At 39.3% G+C, this 20,541-nt stretch overlaps 1 protein-coding gene across 1 annotated transcript; it reads right to left on the reverse strand.

The window, feature by feature from the left end:
- Positions 1–2,354: 2,354 nt before the first annotated feature.
- ADRA1B (adrenoceptor alpha 1B) lies at positions 2,355–19,935 on the reverse strand. The gene is made up of 2 exons (XM_010017955.1): positions 18,963–19,935; positions 2,355–2,917 (listed from the first exon to the last, which is right to left on the reverse strand). Exons 1-2 carry the CDS (start codon positions 19,933–19,935, stop codon positions 2,355–2,357), a joined length of 1,536 nt encoding a protein of 511 aa, XP_010016257.1.
- Positions 19,936–20,541: the final 606 nt, after the last annotated feature.

A 20,541-nucleotide genomic window follows, 5' to 3' on the forward strand; every position in this document is an offset into this window, starting at 1 on the left:
CAAATTGCCAAAATTTTCTTTTAGAGATTAAAAAATACAAAACAAATAAAAAACAAAAAAAAAAAAATCCAAACCCAAACAGTAAGGAGCTTTCCTTGCAATTTTTGTGACATTAAATGTAAAAAACTACAAAGATGATAAGTACTCACAGGTCACTTCAGTATGGGATAAAAGCCTATCTGATTTCTTAGGTAATTAGAGAATTATGTAATTGTTTAAGGAGCTTAAATGCTACTCAGAGCTCACACAGCCTTTCTCAGGACTAGAAACTAATTAAAAGAACTATCAGTCTCTGAAAGCTACAGACGGAATGCACTTTATTCTGAAACCTTGCAGTATCACTTGGACATTCTCCAATATGGATAACACTACTTTGATTTACTTTACAAGTCGCGTCTTACTCAAAATGCAGCTGAAGTGTGCTGTAAAGTGCTTAGATGAAACAAATTTATTCCCAGTTAACAGTAATGTTGAAGAAGCTTTACAAAACCCAGAAGTGCTAGGCAGACACTGTCGATTCCCTCCAAAAAATTAGAATAATAGGTTAGAAACACAGTTCTCTGTCATTTAGAGGCCCAAAGAGGATAGCTTCATGGTAGTATATCACAACTAAATAGAATATTCTTTATGACAACCTCAATGTATGAGCAACAAGAGTTTATCTGTTTTATAACTCTTTAAAATTTTATAAGCATTGTCCTTTTAAGAGGAAATTACAGCCTTCCCCACAATCAAAATGGAATTATTAAAATAGAAGATTGGCCATAACTTTGATCAGGATAACACTTGAAATATATTTATGTAGGCCTTACTATAACATAGGACCATGGGAAGACCTTGGAACATGACTTTGCTATCATTGCTTGCTGAGCTGAGGGATATTTCATCTAACCACAAGCCACATCCATCCCCATCAATGAGAGAATGCACATTTAAGGAAAAAAAAGGAAATGGCTCTCCTTTGGGACCTAGCATTGTTAAATTGTCCCTAAGTGCTTTCAGTACATCTGTTTATGGTTCATTCTCCGTTTCAAGCTTTAGAAAAAGGTCACTAAAATTCCTAATAAGGAAAGTCTCGATTGGAGGAAGGAGTAAATATCAATTTTCATGGTTTGTACCACTTCATGTAAAAAAATCAGTCCTTAGCTTCATGATTCACACTTAATTGCAAGAGATAGATAACTTCCAAACATGACCTAAAATTGTCCTAGAAGATATTCTTAGAAATTCTGTTACATTATTATTGAGCTGATAAATACTAATGCCAGTGAAATTTATACCACTTGATTGTTTTGACTTTTTCTCTTCTTATCTGAGTGGCAAAGTAAAAGCCTCCATATGTGCAATACTATTTTCACAGTGTGCTGAAAGAACCAGGGGCTCAGTGTATCTGTCCAAGGCTGGGTTTGGGCCTCCAGCGGTCACTGCTCTTTTGTGCTGTGTCCACAACACTGTTTATGAGGTATTTGGAGTGATTTATAAGTGTTGCTTTTAGAAATCAGATTCTCTGGTAGCCTGTGTGCTTGCAGGATACTTACTAATGTGCTGAAATGTAGATTATGAGCTCTTCTCATGCTGGTATTTTCAGACTTTCCAAGAAGAACATGGTGAAGAATAGAGGAGTTACATACATTGGTGATAAGGGAATCATAGAAGGAAGTTAATTGCAGAGATATTTGAGAATATCCTAGGAGTTCCAATGGCAAACTTAACCCCTATGAGTGTTTTATTTTGAAGTGAAAATCGTGATGTGGCAACTTGGCTGAATTCCAGTCTTACAGTAATAGGTGCAAGTGTTGAAATTGCTGCGAAATTACTTTAATCTTTGACATTGTTTTCCATTTCTAAAGTGCTAATGTACAGTGAAGTACAACAACAATAAGAAATGACAGGCAAAAGCAGCGATACGCAGTACCCTGCAGAGGTACAAACAACACTCACTGCATTGCTCACTTCTGCTCCCAGATACCCATCCATGCGGCTAGCACACATGTACACCACACATTCCTACCCATTTTCCCTGCCCACCCCCATATTTATACATTCTTTCTATATACAGATATGTTTGGCTGTTCCACAGCACTTCCATGACAGCTAAAGAATTGGATGAGCATTTCCCTGGGTTTATGTGGCACCTTCCCTGCATTCTGCTTTTGCTTTGGTAGTCCCTCTAGCAACTGACTGGAAAGATGGTTAACCCCTACACATTGCTGCTCTTGTGACATAAATCTCCCTGCTCCTCACTGGCTTCCTTCGAGTGCCATACTGAGAAAATGTGCAAAGGTCCATTTCTTCACCTGGGCTTAATGTCAAACGGGTTAGTGTACAAAGAGAACACACCATTTAGAATCTGTTCATTCCAGTGGCAGGTTTGCTCTACAGTCAGTTTTGCCGTTCAGTGTGTCACAGATGGCCTCATGGTCCCCATTGCTGGAAGCTTGGCTGCCAGCAGGAACATATCCATTGCGCTCTGCTAAGAGATTGAAGGTAAAGAACTGGCATGGGTCCTTTTGTCTGCTGCCTTCCTGTAAGGGGCTCAGGAAAGAGCTGGAATTTTTCCATTCCTGGAATGTGCACATCTCCATATGTGGGTGGGTGATTTTGCTCAGGTAGCCAGGACTGGGAGATGCTGAAGATAATGTCCTCTGGCTGCCACTCAGGAAACTCCCACTGTCTTCCAGAGAGTCTTTCCTGGGGTGTTCAAAGGAGCACCGGTTCCAGTTTCTGTAGCTGTAGGCCCACCACCCCAACTGCTTTCGACGATGGCACTGGCATTTTAGGATCTGTATAAAAGCCCTCTTGAACTCTTTGCTTGAGCAAGGGTAGATGATTGGATTCAAGCAGCTGTTAAAGTAGCCAAGCCAAAAAATCACCTTGAAGATTGTTTCAGGAGGCTTCAGAGCTGAAAACAGAGATCCTGTCCAGAAGAAACAAGCAGAGACAATATCTGAGATAACTGGTTTCTCTGTCTTTAGGAAGAGTAAATGTTCCATCAGATCATTGTTAGAATCTGTTCATTAAAAACCTTTAATGCTTTATTAAAAATCTTTAATGTGTTGCTTTCAGTTTTGGGCTGTTGGTAATGTTATTTTTGTTATTTGTAGAGCTAAAAAGGAATACTTTCTACCATCTGAAAGCTAAAGGAGCACAAAAGTAATGTAGAATTTAAACACAAAGACTGCTTTTTCTATTTTTATGTACATGTCTGTTGCACTAATATCTATTGATCCCAATGAAAGGTCAAACCTCTGTTGTCCAAGCTGTGGCACAATGCACACATGGAATAAGGTTGTACCTTCTTCCAAGAGCTTTTGAATGTCATTTTTGAAGAAAAAGATCTAACTGCTCCCAGGCTGCTTGGAAGGAGTGTGTCCAGTCACTACCTTATAACTTCTAATACATTCTCTGGCAGCTCCTAAACATCATCATCCACATATATCTAGATTACTAAGTTAGTACAAACTTTTGAAACCTGAAGTTAATGGTGGTTACTTCCCATATGACAGGCATTCATAAAAATGATGCAAACCCAAAGAGGTTATTTTATGAATACTTCCTTTTCTGTTCACAACCAAATAATTTCCCTAAAGAGGCTGCCCAAATGAAAAACTCATACTGGGAAACCCATTTCATGTACTTTTAGTATTAAAAACATGCAATTGATCAGCTAAATTTAGCAAATGGGGCTTTATAAAAGAATGCATGACATTTGTAAAGCAAAACAAGCATTCAACAGTTATCCAGCTGGGAAAGCACCTTTGTGTCTGGCTCCAGTAATCAAAGAGCAGGGATTCAGGAGAGAATTCTTATGTCAAGAACTAGTGTTAGATTTGAAAAGTTTTTCAAATGGAAGATGACACTCAAGCCTGAAAGTCACATCTCTGAGAAGAGCAACCTTTTACACTGAAGTGGTTTCAGACTTCCTGGGCTGTGAAAGCAGCTGAGTCAGTTGTGACGATCAGGATGCCTTACTGGGGAGGGATATGATTCTAGGCATATTTCCCATCTCAGAGCAATGCAGAGGTCATGGCTTGGGCCTCAAAGCTATGCAAAAGCAGTTTCCAGCTTCTTGGATAAATAGCTCTGATGTACCACAGCAGGTACCACTGTTTATCTAGGTGACAGTGCTGGCCTGGTGCTGTCCGTAGGGTCTGAGTCTCCTCAGTCTGCAAGAAAGCTGAAGGGAGGTGTTTGTCACTCCTCACACTTTCACTGCTCTCCTCAGTGTGTCAACTAGTCCCTGAGCTGGCTTAGAATGGAAAATAAGATGCTGAGATGGTGTCAGCTCTCTGGAGAGACTCTTCCTCCCCTCACTTGGGCAATAGGAGTCAGGAAAGATCCTATGATTGGATTTTTCTTCCCTGGCAGTGTTTTGGGATGGTGCCAGCTACCACTATCTCTACCTACTGCCTTGGAGCTAAGCAACTTGCTAGCCCTTCAGATTAAAATAAAGGTATTAAATTAGAAGGTTCATAGTATTTCTTTCATGACTTCTGTACTTTAATGACCTTTACTCCACGTGCAAGACTCTCGTAAGTTGAACCCATGTCCCTTATTGCTTTGCTGCTGCTAATGATTTTCAGGGTTTGACCAATGTCTCTTCTATCCATCCGATGGAGATGCTACATCTCTCCTGACCAATACTGCAGAAAGTACAGATCATAGCATGTCTAACATCAGAGAAACTACAAACAAGTAAATCAAATCAATGCAAGCACTTAAACCTGTGTCTTTGGAGTGTTACAGAATCTTTGATGAAAGATTCAGTGACAATTCATGTGATTGGAATATGGATACGGATGTGGAATAATGCTTTTTAATTGGTAACGAATTCTTATGGAACTTCAGCAAAAATTGATCTAAGTTTATAAATGCAGCCAGGCTGAGGAAGATGCTCCAAAATCTCCCACTTTGCACAGTTGCCAACCTTTTCAGGATTCATTCTGTAAATAATAATAGCTAATATTTTCCCTTCAGTGGAGGGAAAAGAGGAGCTTTGTGACTTTACAAAACAAGTACAAAGCATTATTATGTACATCAGGGAACTTTCTGGAGCTCATACTGATAAATTTCTTAAATTGTTTTCTGATATTCCTTTAAAATATAAATGGTTTTTTAGCCCAATGAACCCTGTGAAGTGGTTAAAGAGCTCCCATTTTTTCTTACGTGTGAATGTTGAATGAGCAGTGGTGAATTTTTCCAGATCAGTTAGTTGCTTTGCCTTTCTCCCGTACTATAACAACTGAAAACCTACAGAACATTCCTCTACCAGATTTAAATATTTTTAGGCAGGTTAAATATGGACAGATTTTGATATGGTTTTAAATAAAATAAAACTTTAAAGGAATTTATTGACAAATTATGCGGGGTTCTTTAGGGATCAAGAAAATGAGCTCAGCTGTAGAGAAGAAACCTGCGAATCAGTACAGATAAATGAGGTGTGCTTGTGTAATCTGTATTGCACAAGAACCAAATAGAACCCCATACAGTGAAGACTAAGCAACCAAGTAGGGAAAAAAGTTAAAAGCTTATTACTGAAAACTGACTAATCTTTGTAAACTGCTTCAAAAGTGGGTGTTCTTTAAGGAAGAAAGGTAAGGAGCTTATACTAATCTTTCATGATAATCTATTTTTCAAATGTCATTTAAACAAAATGACAGCAGGCCAATTTCAGCAGCTGCAGCAAGCATTTTCATGTATGTTAAAGGGCAGCAACACAAAAGAGCAGAGAATTTCCTGATAGCAACCCTGACTGACAGAGGCACCTTGTGTTCAGGCCTGATCCTAGAAAAAACACTGAGCCCAAATCAGTCATTTAAAAGCTACCAGCACTCTGGCTGAGTCATTAACAGGAAATCTGGAAATGGAGCAGTTTGGAAAGCTGTATGGTGGGGGGTGAAAAATAAAGATCAACATTTAGCTACAATAATGTAAAAGTTTTGAAGCTCAGAAATTCAGGACTAAGTTTCAAGGAGTGGAATACTGATCACTACACACTACTTTGTTGTCCACTTTCTCCTGGTTCTGTAAACAGCACAATGCAAGTGTTGCTTGACTATGCACAAACTGGGAGATGAAGTTTTCACAAGGAGACAAGGAGGCATGCTTTTCTGAACAAGGAATATTAATGTGATAAATAAGCCATTAATTTATAGACTGGTGTGTTAATTGCTCTTATTTCAAACTGATGTATTAAAACTGGCTATAATTCCTCTTAAGTCCTCTACTATTCCTAATATAAATATATATACATAATATGTAACTGCTCTGAAGGGAGATAGGTTTCGTTTATGAATTTTGTCTGTGGTATAATGTGCTATTAGTTCCAAAAATCAGGGGTAGGCAGTTGTTCCAAGAAGGCCTTAACAAGTAAGGTCACTGTAGTGTCAATGAGAATAAGTTCATATATGGGAGCACAAATAATTTGCTCTCAGATAGCACTTCTTATCTGTCAGACAACCTGACTTTGCACCATCCTGCAAAGAAGGAAATTAAATTGTTTTCCATGTACAAAATGTCGAATATATGAAGCACAATGATTTGAATTGCAGCAAGACAAACCAATTATGGATTGGGAAACACTTTCTGTCTTCCAAGATAGGAAAAATCTGGAACATACTGCTTAAGAAGGGTGTAAAACTCCAGCCTGGAGGCTCTTAAAAACAGAGTGGAGAGATATCTACTGATTTATGTACATCTGATCCTTGGGGTTGGAGGATGCCCTGAATGACCTCTTCATATCCCCTCTAGTCCTTCTTTCTCTGATTAACTCTGCAGAATATAACTGTTCATCAGGAGAACTTTATGGCTTAAGTTTTGGCAGCCCAGCAGAATTTTACATTTGCAGTACTTAAATCCTACTGACACTATGGTCTTATATCCCACTGGTAAATATATCCCTTATTTAGGTTGAGGATTAACTTAGGAAAATGGAATGCCTGAGACAGATACTTATTTAGACACTTATTCTCTTCAGGGCTTTGGAAAGTTTCTGAGGTTTTATGTTCAGTCCCTCCTCACTAAGTGGAATCCTGGCCTGGGTTTTCTACAGAGAAAGAAGAAATGCTGTTCTGTGTTATCCAGGAGGTGGTTTAGGTGGATTTCTCCATATATGCCATATACTTCTAAATGTAATTCAATTTGGTGACTATTATGCAAAGCTCCACTGTCTTTCACCATATAAATGTATGAAAAACATTTTGATTAGCTTGTATATTTTTAACATTACCCACTTCCCTACCTTGCTCTTGGAATTAATGACGATACCTTTTATTTAGCTGCATACATGCTTTACCTCATAATTAATCTGTCAGGAGCAAAGAACTGTGGGCTATTTTGGTAACCTGATAAAATGATAAAGCTAAGCCTACTAGACACATTCTCTAAACATCACACTAATATTTCCTCCCCTAATCTCCAACTACTTTCTCATTGCAGTCTGAGAAACAGATTGAATATTTCCATGTACTGATTTAAATTGCTTTGCAAAATGGCTGGAAAATTTTACATATGATTGTCTCCTCAGTGATTTGTTTGTGATGGGGATAGCCAGAGTGACTCCTGCTCAAACTGATCACTCTCCTGATGCTTTATGTTTAACAACCTCACTCTAAGGGAATGTATATTTCTATTCTCTTTTATTTTTCTACACTAAACCCTGTGATACATTAAACAAATCTGATTGCACCATTGACATCAATGAAGTTTTCGCAAAGCCTGTGTCCAGCACAAATGGAGACTAGGAAGTAGTTCAGAAACTCAGTCAACTTGATCAGTTTTGATTGGTTTTTGTCCATGATCACTAGACTTGATAGAGCAATTCAGTTTGGAAATACACTGAGCAACAGCAAGTAGCATAAAAAGGAATTAAGTATTTTGTTTAGTAAAAGCTAATTTCATTTAGGGTCTGATTGGTTCTTTATAATGTACACAGAAAGTAAATACAGCACCTCAATGAAATTAGGGAACATTGTGGGAAACAGTTTGCCATATTAATTGGCTGCACATGTTCTGCAGAATATCTGGCCAGAACATTACTGAGACATTCAAATTCAGTCTCCACTGGAGTATGCAGGAGTCTTTGAAAGCTTTTGGAAAGGCTCATATGGACTTCAGTGGACTTTGAAAGAGTACTTAAAATAGCAAAGTGAGCAGCAGGAAAATCTTCTGGACTGGCTTAATCCCAACACTCTTAATTAAGGAAAACTGTTCACTAAAGGAGGTTTTGATGTAGCCCACTGCAGAGGAAAAACAGACAGACACACACATACACACAGACACTGTTCTCTTGTCTTCTTTACTGCTTTGTTATTTTTTCTTCCATCTAAATATCTGCTTCTTTGCTACCTCTCACAACTGACCAGTGTATTTGTAGAGAAAGGAGGATGGGAAAGTTAAGACCTATTTAAGGATCCTTAATGCAATAGTTGGTGACTTCTTGACAAAAGTGTAATACATGGGACATGTTTGAGTTTCCACTTCCACTTATGGAAGAAAGAACTTAGGATCAAAATTAGACCTGCCAGTGCAACCAACCAGTCAGACTAAACTACTTCCAGTAGAAGGGTGAAAACTTGCTACTCCAGTTGTATATACATACAATGTGATCAGAGGGTATTGAAATTAGCTTGAGTTTAAATGTGAAAAAAACCCTGTATGATAATGTTTATGAACTAAAACATTTGAAATTGCCTTTGGTATCTCTGTGCATTCTGTTCTGTGTGCTACTTCCAGCCACAGAGAGGAAATAACAACTGTTAATCTATGATTCTATGATCCTAATAACTATGTGTACGTGACCAACAGTTGTTTGTGACAGCAGTTATTTGTGAAACAGCCCTGGGTTCCACTGTGTGGTTATATTTCCTCCCATCATCCTTCATGCAAGGCGTATCCATATATATTTATCTGTGATGGGACTGAAAGCCAAGAAGCTTAATAGAATTACAGAACTATTGCAGTGGGAATGGATGTTACAGGGCTCTTGTCCAGTCCCCTAATCAAAGCAGGGTCAACACTGCATTAGGTCCCCTGAAACCTTCCCTTCTCCTGACTGAAGAAGCCCCATTCCTCCACCCTGTCTTCACACAAAAGGGTGCTCCAGCCTTGTGATTGTTCTGGTGGCACCGCTGCACTCATTCCAGTTTATTGCTGTCTCTCCCTGCGTAGACACGGTACTCCAGACACGGTCTAGTGAGTGCTGAGTAAAGGGGATAATCACTCCACTCCATCTACTGGCTCCACTCCCGTTACACAGCCCAATATGCTGCAGCTTCTGTCTGCAGATAGGGGCATTTGAATAATTTTACATCCTATGCTAATGTTTTCTGTGAGGGTATATTTTCAAGAATGCCATATATTTATTAGTTGTAGCACTGGTAGGAAAATTTTAAACTACTAATGATCTTTTTTTTTAATCTAAAATTAACTACATTCTCCTTTACTGTCTGCCTTCTCTTCAATAGCTCTGCTTTTTCTTCTTCCAGCCAGGCATGTTCACTTTCCAGTTACTTAGTTCCTTTTTCCTCTTAATTTTTAAATATTTATTTCTGCTCTCTTAATGTCTTATTTAGTTCTTAACTCCAGCTACTAATCTCTTTTACTAATAACTTTATGTTGTGATAATTGACTTTCTATTAATTAAACATCCATTTTTAATAGGCTGTGTCTTTGATGTCAATTAAGTATATAAATTACTCATAAAATCATCAGTCCTGTTTGGAATTAAGTATTTGATACTTAAATTAGATAATAATTAGGGCAGGAGTACTTTGAATTTCCTGGATTTAAGGAGGAAAAGTCTTTATGGATGAGGTTTGGGTTGTCAGGTGCTGTTTTCTACCCATTGCAAAAAATCACATTTCTCCTAACAGTAGCTTTGCTCAGATGAGAGCCAACCCAGGGTGAGTGTATGTTCCTGTTTACTGGAACAAATATATTTGCTTGTATTGAAATAAAATGGTCTGGAGTTGTTTAAGTGCTTTGCTGTGTGCCAGCTGATACTCCAGTAATAAAAAAACTAGAGCGTTTCACTGCACAGGTTTGTCATCATTTTAAGATTAAAGAAAAGCCATAACATTTCAAACTACTTGTCTCTATTCATAACAAGTAGAAAATAAAATGTTTTGAAACTTGAAACACTGAGTGATGGTATTCTGGAGAGAAAACCACCTCTTGTTTGAATACCATAAAATAGAAATAGAGACTTGGTAATTAGCATTTGAAGTTTTGTTATAGAGATTATACCAGATTTCAATAGTTAAGGTAACCTTGGAAGACAAACATGTCCTCCTTCATTCTGAGGGGAGAATTACTCCATTTGGTGCAGGTTGGAGTCATTCTGACTAGAGTTAGGTCTGAACTTTTCAACATTCTCCACAAGAGAAAATTCTGATGTTTTAAAAATGGCTGTAGTGATGCATTGCAAAATACAAAATGAGAGCAAATGACTTCTGAAACATGAAACATGGGAAGGTTCTACAGCATCAAACCCGGTCTCTCTATCTGTTCTTGAGAAGACAACATCTGCAAAAATGAATATTTTGTAAGAAATTTGGCTTATGATGGAAGTCAGTCTTCCTATGAACAGTGACCTGGTCAAGTTTGTCAAGCGATCAGTGAGAGACTTTCCCAGTGCTGGGCAGCACATGGCTGGTGGCTTGGCTGGGGAGCTCCCCTTCTCTGGGGAGCTCCCCTTCTCCCCTGCAGCTCATGCTGTGATCCCTGCCGCAGCCAAAGCTGCTGGTAGCTGCTAATGGCTGAGCAATGGCCACTCCCCAACAAAAGGGAAAGCTCAGATGTTACATGTGTGTCGCTAGTAAAATTCTTCCTGTAAAAGCAGTAAGTTGGAGTTGTGAGTTTAGAAATGAAGAAAGGATGTGTTTGTCTTTTATTTAAGTTTTCTGCGGTCCTTTTAACCACATGCTTGGCCAAGTCAGCATGCCAAGGTTTTAAAGCTAATTGGATTTCTAAAGCTCCTGATTTCTTCCCTTCCAGCATCCAGTGTTTGTTTACATTCCCCAGGACTTATTTAATGTAGGAAAAAAACCCCACAGTTTACAAACAGTAGAGGATGAAATAGAGAGTATGGTTATAAAATTAAGAGTTGATCAAGCCGGGAGGGACTGTAGGCCTTCTGGAGAAGAGCGTTAGGATAACAGTGAAAAAAGAGCTTGAGAAAAAGGAAGAGCATCCAAAATCAACAGAATTAAATTCAATAAAGAAAATGAAAAGAAAGATGGTTAAATTACAACTACTGCAAACAAGTAATGATGGCTAGCATTTGGTTATGTTTTTTGAGCATGCTGATGTCTTTGTGGGATGCCTTGGGCTGCATATCCCAGCAGCATGAGGCTGCCAGGCTGGGGGACACCATGGGAATCACAGTAATCCTGCAGCCACCAACATGCTGCAGAGCTGCACCCCTGTCTTTGTGGGTAACTTGTGTGTGTTCTGGGGGAGAGCACTTTGCAGGTGAGGAAGGAGAAATATCAAATAAGGAATAACTGACTAATGATACTGCGGAAGATAACATGGGAGAAACAGAAATACAAATATGATGCTGTTGCAAGTACAGCAGTTCTCATTCTTCATTGTATTCGTAGGTACATTACAAATATGACCATGGATCTAGGTCAGCTGTTAAGAAAACTCCTGGTTGTGAGAAATTTCGGTCCTAGAACTGACTACCTGTAGCAGCTGTGGGATTCTCTTTGCTGAAGCCTTCTGGCCCTGCAGTGAGCAAACACTTGTGAGGGATGATGAAAGTATCGTTCAATCAGTCCTCAACCCTTGAGTCTTTCATTTCTGTTTTCCATCTAAGTCAAGGATGTCGCACAGAGAAATCTCCCCTCACTGTTTTGACAGGGTAAAAGTGGTTTATACTCATTCCTCCATCCTGTTCAAACAGGGAAATAAATGTCTGCAAACCAATCCATTATTGGTATTAACTGAACTTGGTAACTCCTACCAGTCTAAGGCCTTACCCTGTTCAGTCAAGTTCTCAAGGAGGCAAATTAAAGTAGCAGACATACACAGATGCAGAATCTGACCATAAAGTGTACACTGGTCTATGGATATGGTCATGAGTAAGAGTAAAGCCTAAGGAAAACATTTTCCTTGCAGTCTTGTAGGCTGAGAAAAGTTATTATTTCTATTTTCTTGCCCTAATGAAAATTCACAGTTCTTATCATCCACACCATCTATCTCTGATAAAGGGTGCCTCATATTTCACATGAGCAAATCATTTCTGTGAGACCTGCATGAACTTCATTCAAAATGACTCATTTGAGAGCCTTTTAAAAGCTTCAAAAATAGACACTAATCTAGAATGGCCAAAATAAAACCAGGACTTCACCTGTCTTGAAGCTTTGCTGGCGGAAGTTGTAGTACAGATAGCAATCAGATCTTTTTACTAAAAGCCTGAGTTGCTGCATCTTCTTAAATTACAAGCAATTGCAAAGCAGAGTAGCTATATTTGCATTTTTAAAGGGACAGTGCCTATGTATTTAACCATAGAGCTACTACTGCTGGCACTCCTGCATTGTAAGATTGTCTCTAAGAGGCAGAAGTTAAGAGGTACTCTATCATTTCCAGAGATCCTGCTCTGGTTTGCAGTCCATGACAGTTCTTCCTACAGCATTGTACAGAAAATGTTGATGCTTAAAGAGCTGAGAGTTGAAAATTGTTTGTAAAAATTTATGGTACAACAGACCATTCGCAAGTTGGCATTAGAAGAGCAACAGTAAAGACAAATAGCAGCTTTTTTGCCCAGCCCAGAAAGAAAAAGCAAGAGTAAAGCTGTAGTTTAAAAAAAAGCAATGAAAAAAGTGCACCAGGATTAAGGTTTTTCATGCCTCATCCATAGTTGTCATATTATTAAAAATTTGGAGTATGTCTTGAATAGCAAAATATGGAGATACAAGACATGGAAAATACATGAGGTATGGAAAAAAATCCATCAAGCACTTCCATTTTTGACACAAACCCTGTATAACCTTGGATATAGTAGTGTACCACCTCTCAGTCCAGAATAGCTGAGATGACTTACCCCATGGAGACAATCCACTTTTGTTTAAATTGTATTGCCCTCACATAAATATGATAAAATCAAGATCAATTTTAGTAAGAATCTTGCTCCGTGCTTTAAAACTGACAGTAGATAGGGGGAGACACATGATAGTATTGTTGTTATTCTGTCCAAAAGAGTTACAGACTATTGTAGCTTGCTCAGTAGGAATAACATGGGCCAAGCTTGTTATTCTTGCTTTTCAAAAGATTGGCTGATTAGGAGTGTCTAGAAAACCTCATCTCCCTCTGCTGACATTTCAGTTATTGTAATTAATTGTAATTCAATTACTGGGAATGCTTTGGTGTCTTTTTCTCCCTTTATAACTAAGGCAATCTGTCTTGCACATCACTGGTAAATAATAGGGCTCTAGCATGGAATTGAATAGCAAAGATACAAAGGTACTGTGTGAACTTCCATTATCTTTTTTCTTGGTTGTTACTTAGACATGGTTATTGCTTCTCAGTTTCTAAGTATCACTTGCCCATCAAAATGGCTCAGAATCTGGCAATGGACTATGGAGGAGCACTTTAGTGAAGATACTAAAAACATTATCACATTTTACTCATGTCTGTATCTCACAGATAGGCACACTAAAGAACATGCAGCCAAGATCCTGAGGTCTGGTCTCCATGCTTTAGGGCCATATGCACTCATAGAACTTTACTCAGTGCTTTCATCATGACTACTAACCCGAGGAATAGCACGTGTGTTTGCAAATGCCTTTGGCACAAGGACCTGTGTCCACTGCCTTACTGGATGCTGAAAGCAGTGTTTCCTCTGAAATTCTCTCTTTTCTCTTGTCACTGATTTCAGTAGTTTTGAAATTTCCTATTGCTGCCCAGTGCCTTAGTCCTGACTTTTCTTTTTCCTTGGAGCTTTCTGGTCACCTGAGATGGGAGTTGCTGCCACCTCTGAGGTTGAATAGTTGACACAAGTTGATTTCTTTGTATTTTTTTCTGTATTGCTTTGTGTATTTGTTTTTGTAGGACTGTACACTTCCAGATTTCCTTTGTTCCTCTGACCTGCAAATCAAAAGCCTATATAGGAAGTACCCCATAATTGTGCAGTTTCATCTGCTTATATAACAAACAACTTTGTTCTGAAAGATAAAAGCCTGTAAGTAACTGGTAATTGGCATCCTTTGCAAACCAAATGGCTTAAGCCAGGTTTTAGGAGAGGCTATTTTAGCAGTAAAATGGATCATCTTGAAATAATCTAGTCCTCCACATGCGACAAAACATGCTGTACTGGTTAAGAAATGCCCTTATGACGTTTAGTTTTACAGGAATTGGACAGAAAAGAGGAGGAGCGGGTTCCTGCGATCACCTGTGCAACTGAATGTTGTACCAAAGATTGATCTACAAGAGGGCAGAGGATCAGATTGCCACATATATCATTACTTTGTCCAAATTTTGTCTAACCGTTAACTTGAGGGCATCAAATCTAGAGACCCAGGGTAGTTAGAGAGGGGAAGCTGGGGCGAGACCAAAATGAGATGAAAGACAAACCAGACCTAAAGCCTTTCAGAAAGCAGAACCCAGTAGCATTGACGACACTGGACCTATTGCCTTGAAGTGTTTCCCATGGGAAACTAAGGGGCCTAATTTGGTATTCTTGGTGCAGAGATGCAGAGGTTGGCCTGATGTAACATAAATCTACATACTCACATAACATTTTATTTTAAGAATAATTTTGTATTGGCTGACCTGTAGCATGCAGAATATTTTTATGTTGTTCTTTATTATTTTCTAGAAAGATTTCAATACATAAGGACAGTCAAAACAGTTGTACATTCATTATGAGGCTCTTGGGACCTAATCGCATGGCCAGTTAAGTTACAGAAATTTTGGTTCTGACTTCAGTGTAAGCTCACAGGTTTTGTGGGAGCAGGGGAAATTAGGGAACTGGGAAGTGAATAATGCTCTGCTGATGTCTACTGGAGCTAAGCTGGGGAAGTTAATAGGCTTTGGTTAAAGGTGATGAGTTTTCCCTTTGCAGGGTGGGTGAGTGTATCTGGGAGACGACTGGCAACCCCACTCTGATATCTCAACTCACAGGAATGAGAGTAAACTTTTACCAAGTAGTGAGGGGAGACATATACACCTTCATTTTGGAGTAATTTTTTAAATAAAGGTATTGGCATAAAATTGGGTACTCTGTTTAAAGGAGAGAGTTCTAATGATCATTACCTGATTGCTGCAGGGCTCTAGTCTTTAGATAAAAATAATCTATTTTACTCAGCATTTTGCATATTTAATATAGTCCTGGTGCCTAAGAAAAGATTTGTATAAGGGGGAAGAAAAAAACGTTAGTTTTAAAGAAGCAAGATACTTACTTTTCAAAGCTGAGTTACTGAACGTATGGCACAACAAGTTGTCTCAAAGACATCTATGTCTTCATTTTATTTCTTATGCTGAACCACAAATAATTTTGAGTGGCAAGACAGCTGTTCACAAAGCCATGGAGTATTTATGAATGTGAGCAATACATATATTCTATAGACCTATTGCCATCTAGAAAGAATAGCTACTGGAATAAAAAATTGCTCACAATTCTCTTTGATACCAGTTTTGCTGCATCATAAGGTGCTTAACACTAAAGGCAGCGTGGATGAGTCCTTCGAAAACAGATTGTGGGTCATTCTTTGTGCCGATCTTTCCATGATGCTCAGTACATCATAGTGTCAGTGCTGTCATTCCTATCCTTTCTCAGACACAGAGCTCTGTTAGAGAGCTTTCCCTGCACAACCTTTTGATCCTTGCTTGAAAAACACTAAGTGTTAATATTATTTCTTTTCCTTTGTCGTGGAATATTTATTCGAGCAATATCCCTGCTTTCAGCACTGCATCAATTCCCAGTGTATATCTGCCATCTTCGGAATATCAGAATGGGAGATGTGGGATATATTGAAATGCCAGAGTGGAAGAATTATAATTTTGTCTGGGAAATTAGTAGAAGACCTGAGAACTCTGTGTATAAGCAGATTTGTTATGACATGGTTTTAGGGTGTTGTAGAAATGACATTTACCAACTCATCAAATGTTTGATGGTTGGATCCTCAGAACCGCCGGGCTGCTTTGCTGATACCATTCTGCAAAGTCATGGCTTTAGTGAGTGAAACAGGCAACAAAAAAGAAATCATTAGTAAAGCTGCAGATATGAGGGTATGATTTGGATTAACAGTGCAAATATAAGGTGTGAAAAATACAGGCTAAGGAAGAAGCCTGTCCCTCCATTATAGGGAAGGTAAGCATCTCATCTGGACTCAGTAGCAGAACAGGTATTACAGCTTGCAGTCCTGCACTGATGAGAGAGTGGCTTGAGACAGAAGCAGGCCAGGGCACCTATGGAGAGTTCTGTAAATCATCAGTACCTTTTGGATTCTACAGTTTGCCTGTCACTGAAATTGATTTTATACCTTTGTGTGCTTTGTGTAAGGGTTCTTCGTAGCTTTTCAGTTAATTTTGTGACTTCAGGCGAAAGATTTCTGGTATGAAGAATGCAGCACACAGCAAGCTCTTTAAGAACTCTTCCTCCACTGCTCTATCCTTTTCTCCAGTTAGAAATGGCTGCATTATGCATGTCAGGAAAAGGTCTTCTCCTCACTTGTTTCAGTGAGCAATGTTTTAGTCATGCCTAACATGGTTAATTAACTTTGCACTGATACCCAGAGATGAAAAGTGCAAGGTTCTGGAGTGTGCTGAATAAATTAAAAACAGAGATCACGGACAAGGACAAAACCAGCCCCCTTCCTAGTCAGCAAAACAAAGGGAAAGTATCTACTATTTAAATGCTTTTGGATACTGTATCAGATACTATGTATACCTCTTGTCTCCCCATTCCTAGACTGAAGGCTGGCAGTTAAGAGTCCTGAAACAGAGGACAGAAGAGCCAGCAGTGTGTATTGCCACTCAAAGAGACTGATCTTTTCACCCTTCTGACACGATGGCAACTCTTTCTGAACCTCTGCTTCATGGGGTGCCAGGTGCTCACAGTGCTGATGTGAGTGTGTTGGGGGTTAGAGGCATTCAGTCTGTGCTGGGTCGGAGCCCATGGCAGTGGGTTTAGCCTTTCAGCAACCCAGCATCTCTGCCAGCACAGTGTGCTGTTGTGGACACTCTCAGCCTGTCACCTCACTGATGTCTTGAACACAATTTATATGAGAGATAAAACCATATTGTGACAAGCAGTAAATTCTCCTCTCAGGTGTCTTAAGCAACGACTCTTAAACATCCCAGAAAAGACCAGGAGTTTTGAAATAACTTCCCGGAGGGAAAACTGATACTCTTTCAAGAAACTTAATTGTTTCTCACATTGCGTCTGCCCTGTGACCATCACGCTTTTAATGGACTGGTCAGCATCTGTGTTCATTGAACAGTGTTAGTAGCAATACTGACTCCTGCTAGCTACAGATGTGCTCTGCTGCACAGAGCAATTCACATTTGCTTTTTTCTCCAAAGTTCCTTCAATAATTCAAAATCAAGGAGGGAATCTACTTTGGCAAGGGATCATGACCTACTACCTACTTATCTAGTACTACTACTGGTTCCATATGGTAAAAATACGTTTCTATCCACAGGTATGTATTTTTGCAATAGCTGGAAACTTGCTCTGTGTTATGCACAAAGAATTAAACTTCAGCAGCCAAAGAGAACTTTGCTCATGATTTTCCTTCTGTTTGGAATTTTTCACATCCTTAATATTACTTTTATGCAGATCTTGAATCATAAAGATCTTTAAGTTTATGATGCCATAAACTAGAGGTTTATAAAGTTGCCCTGCAATAGCTTAAGTAGTTGTCTTGCAATAAAGATGCTAGTCTAAATGATATTACATATTCAGTACAATTATAACACTTCCCTAGGAGCAGGTTGCTGGATTCAGTGTAGTTTTCCGCAACAGTGTCTAAAAATATTCGCTTAGCACTCATTTAGCAATGTTTTTGTAGGGTAACTAAGTAAATATGAATACAGAACATTAATAAATGTTTTTTCTCCCTTTTCTTTTCCCACCTCTTTCCATATTTAGGCTGCCAGGTTGTCTCTGTCTAGAGAAATGAATTTTGGACAGATATTTTTGAGAGCTTAGTAATTCAGTGTCCTGAGATATTCCCCTTCAGAGATAGTGCTGGTATTAAAGACCATGCAAGCAAATTTCACAAGCACTTGGGAGCACAGACCAATGTGTTAAGGCTACATCAAATGATTTAATAATGTTTTGAAGTTGAAAGTTAACAAAGTGACTGCCAACTGCTCACATGGCAGTCTCCTGAAATGCCTGTACTAAGACCTGTTGAAATCAATGAGAACCTTTCTGTGGGGGTCCATGGGTTTCATGTATTTGCTTTTGAGATTTGATCAGTAATATCTGAACTGAGAAATAGAACTTTTTAAGCTTCCCAAAGCACAGGGGAGTTCTGTACCTCCTCATTAAATCAGGTTAATTTCCATTTAGGACCCCTAATAATGCCAGAAGATCTACTGCGTGATAGTCCAAACATCTAACACTCAACTAAACTGGTTCTTATCTAGGATTTTTGTTAAAGCATCCAATAAAAATGTTTCTGAAACATCATTCAATTCAAACAAAGACCGTAAAGGGGGATTTAATGTATAAACTCTGAAGATGTTGTCCCCTGATTTGACATCTGCCCCACTGCTGAGAAGGACTACCTGATGAGCAGGCTTTCTGCAGGCTGCACACTTCACAAAGTTTCAGCATGAGTCTTAAAAAGCCAGCATCAGATGTAATGGCTTTCACGTGCCTCCCTTTCATCTGTTCACTGAAATTCTCAATATGAGACCTATTTATCATTTTTTTGGTGATATTTTCGTGGTAAATAGCTAACCATCTTCCTCCCCCACCCCTCGCAATCCCTTGATAACCAACTTACCTAACGGCAGAACAATGAAGAAAGGTAGCCAGCACAAGATAAACATGCCAACCACAATTCCCAACGTCTTGGCTGCCTTCTTTTCTCTAGAGAATTTAAAAAGTTTGAAAGCTAAGGAGTTCCTGGGATTGTGACCCTTGGGTTTGGTGCTGTTTAATGTGTCCTCATGAATGTTCCTGTAATGAATCCGTAAAGTCAGCTCCTTGGAGTTGGACATTTCTTTCATAACCCCAGCTTCCAGGTTTTTAGTAGTCCTTTTTGCCACTATGTAGACCCGACAGTACATCACAAGGATGACGATTAAAGGAATGTAAAATGACCCCAAGGAAGAAAACAAAGCATAGAATGGTTCTTCAGTGATACGACACTCTTTGTCGTCCTTGGGTGCTGGTTCTTTCCAGCCCAAAAGAGGCCCAATAGAAATCACCATGGAAAGGACCCAGACACCTACGAGAGCTAAAATTGCCCTTCTTCTTGTCACCAAAGTTGGATACTGGAGAGAATAACGTACCCCTATATATCTATCTATAGAAATTGCACATAGACTTAAAATAGAAGCTGTACAGCAAAGCACATCAACTGCTGCCCAGATATCACAAAATATCCTCCCCAAAACCCAGTAGCCAAGGATTTCCAGTGTAGCAGAGAATGGAAGGACAGTAAAACTCAGCAACAAATCTGCTATTGCGAGGTTAATTATGAAATAGTTTGTAGGGATTCTTAAATGCCTATTGCAAGCAACAGAGAGAATGACCAGGATATTACCTACAATAGCAAAAAGTATAAAGGCACCGAGGATAAGCCCCACAATTATCGCCCTATTGACATCCAAGGCAGGTGAATCCAGGTTGCTTGCTGTCTCATTGGAGTTGTTTGCAGAAAGATTGCCATTATTTAGTGCAGACCCCTTCAAATATCCAGGTATCGATGAATTGGATTTATTGCCAAGGTAGGTATTCATCTTAAAAATCATCCTCCATAGCAAGTTATGATTGGATCCCTTGCACAACACACAGATGATTTGAGCTCAGTTGAAAGTTATCTCTCCACCCAAGAAGTTGCTGCAAAGCCCCGGCCAGGTTTAGGTTGAGAACTCATCTCCCCAGCTGCCAGCTATGAGCACGTAAAACTTGCACAGCACAAAGTCCTCTGAAGCCTGTCAGAAGTAATAGGCTGTTCAAACTTGGTTAATTTCTCCTACGAACTCGTTTGAACAGAAATTAGCAGGAACACGTCTTGGCTGGAGCTCCAAAGTAGCTTTTTCGATCATGACGTCCCTGAAATAAAAGACAGGTTTACTGATTCCCCTCGCGCATTTGTGGTGCTGTTGGAAGGATGCCCCTGTCTTGCTGCTGTGACAGGCGTCTCCAGGAAGGGTTTGTCAGCATTTAGGCAGCTCCGCATGAGCTGGCTGCCTGTGCTCACGCTGCCTGTGCTGGTTACATCACTGCGGCCGGCCCCGTCACAGCGCTAGAGGGCAATGCAGTTCCAGTTAAAACTTCCATATCAACGTCTGAAAGCTAAACAAATGGAATATATCAATCTTAATTAAAGCATCTGCCACATAAATCTGGACTGG

The sequence above is a fragment of the Nestor notabilis genome, unplaced genomic scaffold, assembly GCF_000696875.1.
Source record: "Nestor notabilis isolate BGI_N333 unplaced genomic scaffold, ASM69687v1 scaffold30727, whole genome shotgun sequence".
Taxonomy (NCBI): domain Eukaryota; kingdom Metazoa; phylum Chordata; class Aves; order Psittaciformes; family Psittacidae; genus Nestor; species Nestor notabilis.